At 47.7% G+C, this 14,229-nt stretch overlaps 1 protein-coding gene across 1 annotated transcript; it reads right to left on the bottom strand.

The window, feature by feature from the left end:
- Nucleotides 1-8,220: 8,220 nt before the first annotated feature.
- On the bottom strand, nt 8,221-13,026 carry VAX1 (ventral anterior homeobox 1). Its single transcript, XM_064145600.1, has 3 exons — nt 12,789-13,026; nt 10,754-10,941; nt 8,221-8,851 (listed from the first exon to the last, which is right to left on the bottom strand). Exons 1-3 carry the CDS (start codon nt 13,024-13,026, stop codon nt 8,303-8,305), a joined length of 975 nt encoding a protein of 324 aa, XP_064001670.1. The 3' UTR covers nt 8,221-8,302.
- Nucleotides 13,027-14,229: the final 1,203 nt, after the last annotated feature.

Raw genomic sequence — 14,229 nt, 5'->3', positions numbered from 1 at the left:
TTAGAACAAGTCTCTACTTGTTTGTTGTTTGGTTGTTTTTTTTTTAATGGACCTACAGTAAATGTTGTCTTCATTGAGTTTCATTTTTCCCCCTTAAACCCAGTCTCTTCAAATAGTTTTTATGCATTTTTTTTTCCTCAGCATTGGGCATACTTAGAATTTCAAAATGTGCAACAGCCTCTGCTGCCTGATTAGATGGCCTTCTTCCTTCTGCCTTCCTTTATCTCACACCTTGCTTCTGTGAGAGTCCATTCTTTCAGCACAACTCATTGCTTTGGAGGAGCTTTGCCACTAGGTCAGGTTCCCACAGCTCAAATTAGAAATGACAAACAGCCTAATAAGTGAACTGCAGATATAGGTTATATGATTTGCAGTTTCCCTGTGCAATAGATAAATTCCATACTTAAAAGTGTAATCCAGTTCCTTGGTTTTGGTTTTTTGTTCTTTTTTTTCCCCCATTTGCATCTTTTATTGAAAAATAAGAGTTATTCTGAACACAAATAGCCTGTTCTAAGACTGAAGGCAATCAGTTGCTGTGCTGCTTATGGATATCATCATCTTCATTTAAACTCAAAGTGACAAGGGATCTGAAGGACAACTGACAAATGGGACAGGAAAAAAACACACCAAGTTTCTTAAGATCTTAGACTTAAAAAAGGGTAACTAATTCATGTATCCCACACTGTTTTCTCAATAATCATATTAGAACTATGCCTATGGAAGAAAGTATTAAATATACAGGCAAACACATTTAAGAACTTTAGAACTATGCCAATGAAAGAAAATATTAAATATACATGCAAACATTTAAGTGAGGAAAATATCAGTTCTCTTTGGCAAATAATGATGTCAGTAAGAATCTCTAAGAAGATACAATGCATTTAGAAATAATAAACATAATCCCTTTCATTAAAAAATGTTTCACTTCATGGGGCCAGTAATCCAAGATTGCTTCCATAAGGCTCTGTTGTTTTAACAGCTGTGACCATGGTATAAAGTTTCCCATTTGAAGCCTGAGCGTAATTAAAGTCTCCCTCAACACCTGATGAAATGGGTTCTTATTTACTAATTCATCTTGGTAATTATCTGGTCTTGAGGATGTTCTCAGTGCTGTGTCCAGAGAATTATAGAGTTTATCTTGGAGCATGCTCTCAGGATGCCTGGGATTGCCTATTTATCCCTCCTCAGCTCTGTATGGCAACACTTTTCTGTGGTATGCTGCAGTGGTCACTTTATTCTCCTGTCTACTTCTGATGTCTGCTTAGGATTTGGTTTATGAAATTGTTTAGAGGCCTCAAAGAGATTATGACTAACTAGTGGTAGGAACAATTTAGAGGTTTACATTAAAGAAACCAAATGGGAAAAGAGGGGAAGGAAGAAAGATCAGGGCTAATGAGAGGAAATAACTGCAAACAATGAATTGGAGTTGACTGTGATAAGCTGCTAAACCTTTTGGTCAGAATTCTGCCTCACTTCATTGAAGCAAGAGTATATACTGATACCTGCTATATAGGTTTAGATGGTTACTAGTATTCCCACTTAAGAGCAAGAACAGCAAGTAGCTCATCATGCAGTGATTAACAAAGCTCTTAGGATCAGATAGAAATTCGGGTAGAAACAGGAACTGATCTCCTGTTCTTAGTTCCAGGCTAGGAGGTAAGATGTGAAAGTATATTTCCATGCTTCTGTACACACACCATTTTCATCACAGTTATAGAATACCAGGTTGAAAAGTATCTCAAAGATCATCTGATCCAACCTTTCTTGGCAAAAGCATGGTCTAGACAAGATACTCCAGCACTCTGTTCATCTGAGTCTTAAAAATTTCCAGTATTGGGTAATTTGTTGCTTTCCTGGGGAGATTATTCCGATGTCTGATTGCTCTCCACTATCTTTTCTCCTTCACTTGCTTCTAACAGCATTTTTATAGTCAAGGTGAGGACTTCTTTCATGTGACCTTTCATACAGCTATCTTTAACATTCTCCTAGGTGTGGTTTCAGAAATCTTTCTCATCTGTCTCTATGTTCTGGCTGGCTTCCTTCCCAACATCCAGTCTCAATCCCTGAAGCCACAGATCCTGACTTGCCAACCTGACGCTTGCCAGCATAAAATTTCTTTCTACCTCCCTGTCTTTTCTGTGTACTAAAACAAGACAATGAAAATTGTGGAAATTAATTTAAGAGGACAAGCACTCCATGGAATTTCCCTTACAAATGTTTCTCCAGACTGATCCCTGTGCAGCCAGGCTAACAGAAAAGGAGACAGAGAATGTCAGGGGCTGGAAGGGACCTCAAAAGATCATCTAGTCCAAACTCCCTGCCAGGATCACACAGGAACATGTCCAGGTGGGTTTTGTAAGGGATAGTCACCTCCGAAACAACATCAATTCCTGTTAGGATTAATTTTCTTTTATTTCTGGGACAGAACTGAAAAATCACTTTCCCTCTGGTTTTCCATCAGTTGCACAGCCCATTTTTCTGCACCTTCACTGATGTTCTGTTGGATTATAAGAAGAGGTCTCTACCAGGTAGATGTATCCTGTTCTGGGACAAACTTTGTGGACCAGCTGTGTGTCAGCTGAGCTATGTTACCCGTTCTCTGCTCCACTTGGTTCCTTGGCTGGCTGGCTACTTCAGCAGAAAGAGGGAAAATGCCTTTCATTTGCCCAGGCTGAGGCAGCTCAGCAGATGAGGCCTGTGGTCCAGTCTTCTGGCGCTGGGCATGACACTACCTGTCAAGAAAAAGTTTGTACTCTGGGAGAATCCTTTCCAATGTGATGTTTTCATCATTGCTCACAGCAGGGGGGTCAAACAGAAGAATGGGCTGCAGGTAGCTGAAGAGAAAAAGACTCTGGGAATTTATTGTTTTGTTTTCTTTTTTTTTCCCACAAGGAGAATAAGAAAGAAAAGGCAGCACCTCTTGACAGTTATATTAAGTGCAGTTTGCAAGAACTGTGTATGAAAAGAAGTTGAAAGGATTCTGATTGTTCATGCAGAAAGGAGATGAAGCAGAAGAGGTAACAGTGAAAGATAATTTAAAAGATGTGGTTGCAGAAAGTAGCTTGGGAACATCTATTCTGCTGCTTCTAATGGCTATTCATGTTAACGAAAGTAGGAAAGGAATATGCAAAATAGAATAATTTTTGTTCTTTATATGATTGACTGTGGAACTTACTCCACTAGAAATGTTTAAAACTCAATATTCAGATTAGAATCAGTCACTCACACAGATAGGAAGAGCAGCAGCAAGAGTAACAGCTACATATAGACAGATAATAAACACTGTGCTTGAGTTTCTCAGCAATTATCAGTATCAGAAAGATGAGGACTAAACAGTTTGTTAGAGAGTTATTTCATCTGAGTCAGAAATGTTTCATGTTGGCTGCTGCCAGAGAGCCCTCTGGACCATTGCTATGTCTGGGGTCACAGTTTATATTACAGCTGCTGCACAGACAGCACCACATTGACGGATTTTACTTCAGCTTCCCTGGCAATTTTGTTCAACACTTGCCAGTGGCTGTGACTTGATTCTCTTCAAGAGTTATTCTTTTCAAGTGTTTTTCTTTTCTCTAAAGAAATAAAATACTCCAAAGTTAATCAGGGACCTCGTGTGCTTTTTTACATGTCACAAGGTCATGTATCTTGGGCTGATGACAGGGTTGCAAATGGAGACAAAGTGGTCAGGGGCTGCACTAATCCCTGGCATGAGGGTTATGGAGGAGCAGCGAATAAAGCAGGGCCTATGTTAAGTGGGTGGGCAAATGCTTTTGAAAAAATCCTCTAAATAGACTAATTCCTCTTTTCCCTACGTGGACCTGACTAACATTGTTTTGTGTTCACCCTGAGTGCTCTGGAGCTGATCCTGGGAGTTTTGCCTTCCTGAGAACCACAGGACCAGACATTCTGCCCATGTACCTGTGAAAATATCCCCTGGGTTAAGCTGAACAAACTGAAACAACCCACGCTGCCTTCAGCCTTTGTTATTGCCTGCACACCCTAAGTCCTATGTGTAGCTGCTGCTAAAGGAAAGTTTGATGAAGTCTGTCTTCCACAGAAATATTGTCATGATTGCCTTTTAAAAATCATGTTGGAGGTAGGTTCATATTGCATTTATTTGCTTTCCTACTAAATATTCCCATCCCTCATACTCACACACACCTCCCTCTGCATGAGCCCAGTATTCCTCAATTTGAGCTCAGGTGCTGCAGTGATGGCACAAATAAAGACATCACATGAAAGGCAACAAAACATTTCAGCAGCAAGAAGTAACTTCAGGAAGGTGGTTTGTATTCATTGCTCCAGTAAGATGAAATTTAGCATTTCAATGAAAACAAGCAAGCAGTGTCTCTGAGAAGCACACAGCTCAGAATAGCTTTGGTGTAGTTTGGGGAGGGGGGGGGGGGCATAAGGGATTGTTATTTAAGGCAGCTTTTTGATTCAGATTCGCTGTATGTGTGGATGTGAGCATGCCTGAGTTTTAGCTTGTCCTACACAGAGACACGGCTACAGGTGATAATCCCTCCCCCTTTTACAGAAATCAGTTTAACGTGTTCTTAGTTTGTTCTCCTGTAGAAAGGAGATGAGGCACCCAGGAACGTCACGCATCTGAGATGTTGGAAGTTTCAAAGGCAACATCAAATTGCCTCCCTCCCTGTTGGGGTCCAAGGTTTTGAGCAGTGTCACAAGTAAGGACTGAAACAGGATTGTGGTAACCCTGCACAGGAGTGGAAAACCTGCAGCTTTTGCACTGACCTCAGCCCAGAAGCAGCCTCTAGTACTGAGGTGGGACAGGTGACATTTGAAGGAGACAGGGAAAAAAAAAAGTAGTAATGTCTCTACTTTGATGCTTAGAAAAAGCCCCCTTCACACCCCAGGGCACATCCTTGTTTGGAAATATTGAGAAGTAATTAATTATAATAGTAATAAAGATATATACTGAGGAGGGCTGCAAAGATGTAAAATAAGGATTCTTGCTTTAGAGTGCATAATTTAGCTTGACACAAGCTTAAATTACCTTAGGTGAGCAGAAAAGCGCTTAAACTGACCATAGCTCCAGCCCTGGGACTGTAGATCAGCAAAGAGTGAAAAAGGGCCTCGTGGTGCCTGTATGGGCAGGAACTCCCCTACTCTCTCCAGTTTAAAAAATGGACTAGCACAGAAAGGCCCTTTTTAGATCAAGGCACAAGAGACATCTCTGGCTGGTGCTCCCCATCGGTCATAGTGCAGGAACATATTTGGGCAAACCAGTAGCTCCGTCTCCACAGGAGGGAGGTTTCTGTGGGACAGGGCAAATTCATCAGGCAGAACAGCCCCACGTGGGGCAGGGGAGCCCAGGAAAGGTTTGGGCGGTGGCAGGCCAGGGCTCCTCTCTTTGTCCAGGGCTGCAGTTCACAGAGGAAAGGCAGAAAATTAAAATTATGCTCTCTCCCACAGTCTCCCTGGAAGATCCATTTTGCCATGCTCAGCTTTTTCCTTTTTAACACTGCTTCCCCTCATCTTGAAGTTTTTCATTATTTGCCAATAGTTTCAGTGTCACCTCTTTAAATGTCATTTGCAGTATCCTCCTCCATCTAAGCTGTCCTTCCCCAGACCATTTTCAACACACTTAAAAATAAAAACAACAAATCTCCATTACCACTACATCCTTGCCTCTTAATCTTGAGCAATGTATCTACCTCAGCTGGGACAGGCTCACAGCAAACCCAAGCAGAGGCTGCACAAGGACCTGAGGCTGGGGGAAAGCCGTGGGAAAGGAGCTATGGTGCTGCAGGCAGCTGGGCCTGGGGACCCCCAGTTTGACACCTCACTGCAGCCCTGGAGAAGACAGTCTTCTGGGGGGGGCTTCTGGAAAACATGTGCTCTGCCCTGCACCAGCTGCCCAGTAAAGAGCTGGGCTGCCAAGCAGGATAGAAGCAAGAGCTGTTTAAAAAATGCTTGTAAATATCCATATTTATGAACACAAGTGTGAATATATATATATGTGTGTGTGTGTGTGTGTGTGTGTACTTATATATGGTTAGGTAGATGTATATAGACGTCAACACATGTACATGCACCTGTAAGCATCTGCCAGGCCCGCAACCCACAGTGGGCAGGGGAAGGGGCTCAGGGGAAAAGAACCCAGCAGCGGCACCAGGAAGATCAGGCACCCACTTTGCTTCCTTACTGAAGGTTGGGCTGAGATCAGGCTTTGGGGCTGGGGAGGGCTGGGCTGGAGCTGGGAAGGGGACTGAGAATGTGCCCCAAACTACCCGGGGAAGAAATCCCACTCCACAAACTGGACCTAACTGTCCCCCCACCTCCTGCTTCCCCTTGCCCCCCACCCTCCCTCTTCAAAGTGTTGTGGGTTTTTTTTTCAATTAAAAATCAAGAGGATTACACAGGAGTAGGTAGGATTTTTGGGTTTGGCAGCGCATGTATTAGGTGAAGATAATTTGAGTGCTAGGAATACAAGACGAAAATACACCTAATTCCGTCATCATATAGATATAATATATTTCACTCTCACCACATAAATACAAAACATCCAAATATCCAAAACATTCAGAACAAAGGTTAGTAGCAAGGGCTCAGCGCTCGAGTCATTCATTATTACTTTGTTTTTTTTGTTCGTCGTTGGTTTTGTTTTTTTCTCAACTAGTTGCCTAGAAACTTCAGACGTAAATAATTTACAATAAAATTACTATTTTCTTTCTGTCCAGCTCCTTCTGTCCAGTTCTGGTCTATAATTAATTCTATATACTACAGCAACCGTTCCGCTTTTTTTTTTTTTTTTAAAAACCTTTTTTTTTTAATGTTTGTGGGTTGGTTTTAATTTTTTTTTTCTTTTTGGTTACAGTTTGGTGGCACCGATTTATACAGTTTGTAAACGCCATGTGTTAAAAGTTTAAAGAAAGAAAAGAAACTTAAAAACAAAGTAAAGATTTTTATCTTCCCCCCCACCCCGCCAAAAAACAAAACAAAACCAAACAAAACCAAACAAAACCAACTAGCTAAGTACAGCATCCCTTTTCTGGCAAATTCAAGTACCGAAATTGAACAGGAAATATTCGATCTGGAGGTGAAATACATATGCTTGTAAAACAGCAGTAAGAATTACGAAGAAAAAGGAAGGGGGGGAAATACTGTTACATAGATGCATCTTAAAATACAAAAATAACAATAAAAGATATGCTTTTCATATTTTCCATTCGTTTTAAATGAAACGTGAGCGATATACGAGATGATTATTTTAGGAGGAAGGAAGGCTAAAGATTATTGTTGTTATTATTATTAATTATTATTATTATTATTATTATTTAGATGCACATAGAAATTATTTGGGGAAAAAAAAATAAAAGAAGAAGAAAAGGAAGAAGATAAATTACCATCGCAACGCATCTGGGTGCAAATCGAGTCGCGACTTCCCATTATTTATCTGCAGATTTGCTTTTGCAGATAAGGTCCGCGGGACTAGCCCGTGGGAATCCCAAAAATGGGGGGGGGGGGAGGGAAGAAAGGAGAGGGAAAAAAAGGAAAAGGGGCGTTGTGTGATCTGGAAGGCAGAGCCAGTTTCACTTAAAATTTATCTTTGCAGCCACTGGCTTCTGTCTCCCCGCTTCGTGCATGCATTTCCAAGGCAGTCCGTTCCAGCCCTTCCCACATTCAAGGTTTATCGCGAAAAAAAGAAAAGTTGCTGGACGTTTTCCTGGCCTGGTATTAAGGGCAAACGGCAAGGACGTTACCGGGGATGGAAGTGCATTGGGTGTGGGCGAAATGAGGGCCGCAGGTGCAGACCCCAAACCTTCGTGCTTCGGAGTCACTGAAGCCTGGGATGGGGGGGGGGGGGGGGGAAGCCCAGGCATCACCTGGCAGCGTATCTTGCTCTCTCCGAAATTCTTTTCCCTTTCTCGACATTGGCAACAGTCGATCTGAAGGAGCCCTGCCAGACCGCACCCCGTCCGCTCTCCCTCTCCGGCCCTTTCCTAACGGCGTCAAAGCAAACGAACAGACAGACAATTCCCCCCCTCCCCCCGAACGGACAGACGGACCCCTGGGCCGGCGGGGCAGGGAGAGCCTCGGGGGCAGCCCTGCAGGCCCCTCGCCGCGCCCCAACCCCAGCCGCCGCCTCGCCACACGGGCTCCGGGGCCCCTCTCTCCTCCCCGGCTCCCGCTCCGCCTCGGCCCGCGGAGGGAACCGCGCCGCAGGGCTCTGGAGGCGGCGGCAAGGGAGGGGGCTGACGGCAGGCCGCCTCGCCGCCCGTCCCGTAAATACCGCCACAAATAGAGACTATAAATATAAATACTGGGAAGTTACTTAGAGTCAGTCCAGTGCTTTTTTCTCAGCGCTTTCTTTATTGTTGGTCCGGGAGTAGGGCTCGAAGGCGGACGAGCTCAGGTAGCGCGCCGACAGTTCCTGCAAGTTGCCCGCCAGCGAGCCGGCCACGGCGAGGGGCGCGGCAGAGGAGAGTCGCCCGGCCACTGAACCCAACAGCGCGGGCACCGGCAGCCCGAACAGCCCGTGTCCGGCGGCGGCCGCACCGTGTAACGCTGCCGGCGGAGGAGGTCCCGCCGCGCTGCTGGCGGCCGGCGGGTGCGGGGAGCCGCCCGCGGGAGCCGCCGCAGCTGCCGCCGCCGCCGCGCTGCCGCTGCCCGCTGTCAGGCCGGGCCCGCGCAGCGCCGAGCCCAGAGCTCCGGTGGCACACGGCGGCAGGAGGCCGGGCAGCCCCGGCGGAGAGAGCAGCCGGCCTTGCTCCAGCAGCCGCAAGACGCTGCAGGTGGCGGCGGTCTCGGACACCACAGACCGCAGCTCGGAGTCCTTGCCCTGGTCCTTTTTCTGCTTGGTGCGCCGGTTCTGGAACCAGACCTTGACCTGCAAAGGCCGGGAAGAAAGGCAGGGTCAGAGGGGCGGGGAGGGACGAGAGCCCCCCGCCAGGTGCCCCGGGACAGCTTCGCGGGGCAGAGGGAATAGGGCTGCGGGAACGGGGGCGAATGGGGCGGGGGGTGGGAGCTCCAGGCAAGCACTTGTAAAGCTTTCAAGACGCACAAAGCCTCACTCTAACACCCCCACCCCCCCTCCTCAAACCTAACTGCTCCCCTTTTCGGGGTGCGCCCTGAAGGAGCATAGGGGAATCTCGGGAGCTCTTGGCTCTATTTTTCCACACTGTATCTTTAACCTGACCCACCTCTTATTTTATGCTGTACGCCAGTAGTTCCCTGGGAGCCGTATCCAGCCCTTCCCACACCGCTATAAAGTAAGCCAGCTCAGCCAGAGCTCCAGGACGGGACCGGAACCGGGACCGGCAACGACAGCCGCGCCCTCGCCCAGCCCGCAGGCTGCCACCGCTGCTGCTGCCCGCTCAAGGCCAGCTGCCATTCCTGAGGCTAACAACAGCTCTTCTTTCCCCGTCTCCCAGCCTCCACAACGTCTCTCTCCTTCTCACGCACTCACTTAAAATATCTTAAATATTAGAAGCTCCTTAAAAAAACCCACCAAACAACAACAACAAATCTTCTCCCACAGAAAAATAAACCCACCAACATCACGAAAAACCCAGAAAAAAACCCAAAACACTAAACCCTAAAACCTCCTCTCAAACAAAACACACACCTCCCAACAAACCCAGAATATCAAGCCCAAAACCAAACTTAAAGACACCCATGGCTGTTTCTGCAACCTGCAAGCTATTACAGTATCACACAGTATCACAGTATCACCAAGGTTGGAAGAGACCTCACAGATCATCAAGTCCAACCCTTCATATTGAACTTGGCAAACCTTATGCGGCAAGGGAAAGAAAAAAATCTAATTAGGTTGTCAGGGCAATTTATCGTTGTATGATTGTATTTGCAGAAATAGGAAACCGGCTTTGAGAAATTTGGCCTTTTTAGACACTTCCCCACACTCTCGCATAGTTTCATTGTGCCTGAAAGCTCTCGTCCGCTCTGCTCTGCCCCTTGGAAATACAAAGACCCCGAATACAGCCCAAAGTCCATTTCTGTCCCAGATCTCTTGTACCCGGGGAACAACTCTCGGGAACAAACGTCTCTAACTCAGCAGCCCCCAGGGGAAGGTGACAACCTTCCTCTCCCGCGTTTTAGCATCTGCGTTCCGCTTGCTGCGGGCTGAGAGCGGCTCGGCCTCTCTTCGCTTCTCCGCAGCTACGCATCTCCGCAGCCGGGGGCAGCCGGCACCTCGGGGCCCGGGGCATCGAGCCCCGAGGGGCCAGGGCCGATTCCCGCGGGCCGGCCCTGGTGGAACCCGAGCCTCGGTCCGGAAAGGTTTTTAGTTAGCTTCGTGGCCAAGCTTCCGCGGCCTCCTCGGGCCAGAGAGGCCTTCGGCTTCGTGGACAAACTCCTACGGAACCCCTGGGTCCGGGCCCCCTCTCTGTGCACAGACCCACCCAGCCACAGAAGAGCCCACAGTTGCTGTGTCGGGGTTCAAGGCGGGGCTGCGAGAGCCCACTTCGACGAGAGCACCCGGCTGGAGCTCTCACTTCCATGGCCACGCAGCTATAGGTTCCTCGCCGAGCAGAAGCCCCCCCTGACCAGACAGGCGTGGGCACGTATGGGACTGCCTCAGCTCCGCCACCGGGCCCAAGCCCTTGCCCGGTAGTTGCCGGGGCCTGCGCGGTGGCGCGCAAGAGGCGCGCAGCGGAGGTGGCCGGGCCAGGTGGGGCCGCGGTCCCGCGGCAGGAAGCTGGGGGGTCGGTGCGGCGCAGGGGAGGACAAGACAGGGCAGAGTAGCAGGGGCTCCCCGTCCCTCTGGGGCTACCTGAGTCTCGGAGAGATTGAGCTGGCGGGCTAGCTCGGTGCGCTCCCGCCCCACGACGTACTGGCAGCGCTGGAACTCCATCTCCAGGCGGTAGAGCTGCTCGGCCGTGAAGGAGGTGCGGGTCCGCTTGGGACGGTCCAGATCAAGCCCCTTAGGCAGAATAATCTCTCTGATTGAACCTTTGGCATCTGGTAAAGAAACGCGCAGTGAGCTTTACACCCAAGCAACACTCCTCTTTTTTTACTTCCCTCTCCTCTTCCTCCCCCCTGCCCATTTATTTTTTTTAACTTTTCTGAAGGAAAGATCAGCCACCAGTGTTCTTCAGACCAAACCCCGAGTTGAAATGCAGCAGGGTCCCTGAGATTGCGGCACTGCACCTGGCCACTACATCCAAGAGGAAGGGGGGAAAACCCCCAACAGAGAAGGAAGGAGGGGGCGGTGGGGGCCCAAGGCTCTGGAAATAATCCCCTCAGCCCGTTTGAAAATTGGCTTGGATATATTGTCGTACTGCTGGTACGACACTGCAGCATCGCCCCCGGCCCCGCCAGGAAGCTGGGGAGAGATCCTCCAGGCCGGGCTTTGTGCTTGGAGTGCAGGGCTACTCTTTGTTCTCCCCGGGCTACGGGTTAGGGCTTGTTGGAAGCCACCGCACACACCCCACTGTCCCCGAAAATATAAAGCCTCTTGATTGTTTTTATTTGTTATTACTTAGAACAAGTTTCCAATGCAAAAAGGAGCAGGCAGGAGCTTTAAGAGCACAGGCAGCTCTGCCCCCGAGCTGGCTGCCTGCCCACGGAAAATCTGGGGATACCTCCGGCCCACCCAGTATCCCGGGAAAGCATCACCTCAGCCACTGCTGTGGGATTTTGGCAAGGACCAGAAGAAGGAGGGGAGCAAAGGAGGAAAGGGAAAAGAAAAAAACAAAAAAAAAAAAAAAAAAGAAAAAAAAAAAAAGAAAAGAAAAAGAAGGTGAAACAAAAACCCAAACCGAGGCACCAAACAGCCCTCAGAAACCTCACTTTTGTGGTATCCCCGACCAAAAGAAAGCGGGACAAATCTTATTAACATGACTGTCAACCCAGAGCCAGATTCAGGTTACATTAAAGCCGTTCCAACTTTGCTTTCTGTAATTTTACCTCCTCGGTACGTTTTACATCAGAGACAACCACATCATTTTAATCTGACCCCTCTCTGGGTCAGTCGGTCGCCAAGGATTAATTATTGTTTACAAGGCCTGCTTCGCACTCATTTTGTTCTGGTTCTGTTCTCTTCCTCCTCCCCCGAAACGTACCTTACTAAAATGGACATTTCTTCAGGTAACGTTTTTGTTTCGTTTCGCTTTTTTTCTTTCGAGGGGATAGGAATATAACGATTTAACTAGTTTAGCTTGGGAGGGAGACGAGGGTTGAGGAAAACGTGTAACTGTTTAACCAAATAATTGCGAAGCCTTCGTCGTCCCTCCGTTAATTTTATGTCTGATGGGTATTTAAAAATCTCCTCTTCTGATGGTGTGCCGGTCGCGGAGAGAGGGGGGGCGAACGGGAACTCCTGCCCTCCGGAGAGGGCTCTGCCTGGAGCCGGGCGAGGATCGCAGCCCCACGCTATTGTACGCAGCAGCGGCGAGATGCGCGGGCGCGGAAGGAGCGCACTCGGCCGGGGCAGCAGAGCCGCGGGCCCTCCGCGGCAGCGCTGGTCCTGACGGACGCCTCGCGGGGACGGGCACCCCAGGAAACCTCCAAAGCGGGAAAAAAATAGCAGAAGAAGCGGGTTCGGGCCGACGCGGGGCAAAGCTGGGAAGGAACCACTGCGGTTTAACTTTCGCCCATGCCGTTGGCCGAAATTTCCCGAAATATAAGCGGTCTGGAGCGGGGCTGTGTCCGGCTGAGGTGTGGGGATTCCCCCGTAGAGCCGTAGGAAGGGCTTTCAGCCCAGGGACGGACCAAAGGCAAAGCAAGCAAATAAACACATCTCCCGGGCGTGAACGCAGCTCACCTTCCCCCCCACTCTCCCCCCGCGAAATACCTCAAACTCATACCTCTAACTAGGATCCTCCTGCAATAGTCCGGATCAGCCGAACTAGATTTAGTTTTATTACAATCTTCCGTAGCTGCAGAGGCAGAAAAAGTCCCTTGCTGATCCTTCAAAAAAGAAGTAGAAATATTTCCTTCAGACCCTTTGCCTTCCTTGCCCTCTTTATGTCCGTTCTTCGAGACTCGGTTAGCTTCAGTCTCTGAACTGCATCTAACGTCCATTTTGTCTTGTTTCCCAAACATGTAGTGAAATAAAAAAGAAACACAGGAGAAAAAAAAAAAAAAAAAGGAAAAAAAGAAAAAAAGAGCCACCACCACCACCAAAAAAATTATATGTATATAGAAGAGTAGAAGAAGACGAAGTCTATGCTGGATATTGCACGGCTTAGGGTCAGATCGGTGGGGATCTGTAAAGCACCTTGAGTAAGGAAGGTCGGGTTTTATCCCACTGGAAAAGCAGCGGCTTCCTCAGTCCCAACGTCCTAATGTGACTGTCCAGCTTCCCAGAGCGCCCAGTGATCAGGTACTCAACAGTACAACTCTAAAATGATTTAATGTCTGCCTTATTACAGAGACATGTAGTTGTTAGACACACAGAGGGACGCGCACTCGCTGTTTCAATTGATTACGGGTAATTTTGCAGCCTCCACATTTAGGTTACCTCATGAATACACTAAATTGTTTGGATAATATATCAGATCGTAATGGATGGTTTGTGTGCTTGTCCCCAATCAAGTAGAGTTTAGCCAGTGAATAAACTGAAATGATTGGTCTTGCTTTCAGGAAACACACAATCAAAAGACTGAGACTTCCAGAAAGAAAAAAAAAAAAAAAAAAAAAGGGGGGGGGGGGGGGGAAAAAAAGGGGGGGGGGGTAGAGGGAAAAAAAAAAAAAAACTTTTGACAAGATTCACCCTGAATTGTTAGCACCATTAGCAGCCATTATTAACTTTCTTCAGCATGCCTTTGACCTCCCGATTATATAGTAGCTTTCTCCAAAGCACGGCAAATAGATCTGAATAAAGCTGCTCGGAAAGGCTGGAAAAATGCAGTTGTAGGGGGGGGGTGGGGAAAAAAAAAAAAGCCCCCTGAATTCTAAACAAACAAACAGATCCCCAGCACGCATACGGACAAAAAAGTTCTTCTTCCAAGCAGATCTCTCCAAGGAAGCAGGTTATCTTGGCCAGCAGAAATCCTCCTTAACACATCTCCCCACAGACAGCCATCTTAAACTCCTACCTCTCCTTATTTCAGTGCCGATACTTGCTTTTTGTGCTTCTCCCTCTGTGTGTATGTGTGCGTGCATGTGTGTGTGCTAATTCTGCACCTTCGCAAACACTGAACCTATTCGCAGAGCCTGCTCATTGAAAAAAAAAAAAAAAAACACGCCTGCTTTGTGTGCAGTGGATCCAGGAGGGGGGAGAAAGGGAGAGGGGGAGAAAGAGAG

The sequence above is a fragment of the Pogoniulus pusillus genome, chromosome 6, assembly GCF_015220805.1.
Source record: "Pogoniulus pusillus isolate bPogPus1 chromosome 6, bPogPus1.pri, whole genome shotgun sequence".
NCBI classification, from domain to species: Eukaryota; Metazoa; Chordata; class Aves; order Piciformes; family Lybiidae; genus Pogoniulus; species Pogoniulus pusillus.
This window is presented reverse-complemented; position numbering and strand designations above follow the sequence as displayed.

Bases quoted from the DNA above. Each gene is read 5' to 3' on its own strand.
- VAX1 (XM_064145600.1), bottom strand. From the start codon at position 13,026: ATGTTTGGGAAACAAGACAAAATGGACGTTAGATGCAGTTCAGAGACT. The intron at 10,942-12,788 runs GTATGAGTTTGA...TTTCTTTACCAG, and splicing joins CAGGAGGATCCTAGTTAGAG to ATGCCAAAGGTTCAATCAGA. The intron at 8,852-10,753 runs GTAGCCCCAGAG...CGGCCTTTGCAG, and splicing joins TCAATCTCTCCGAGACTCAG to GTCAAGGTCTGGTTCCAGAA.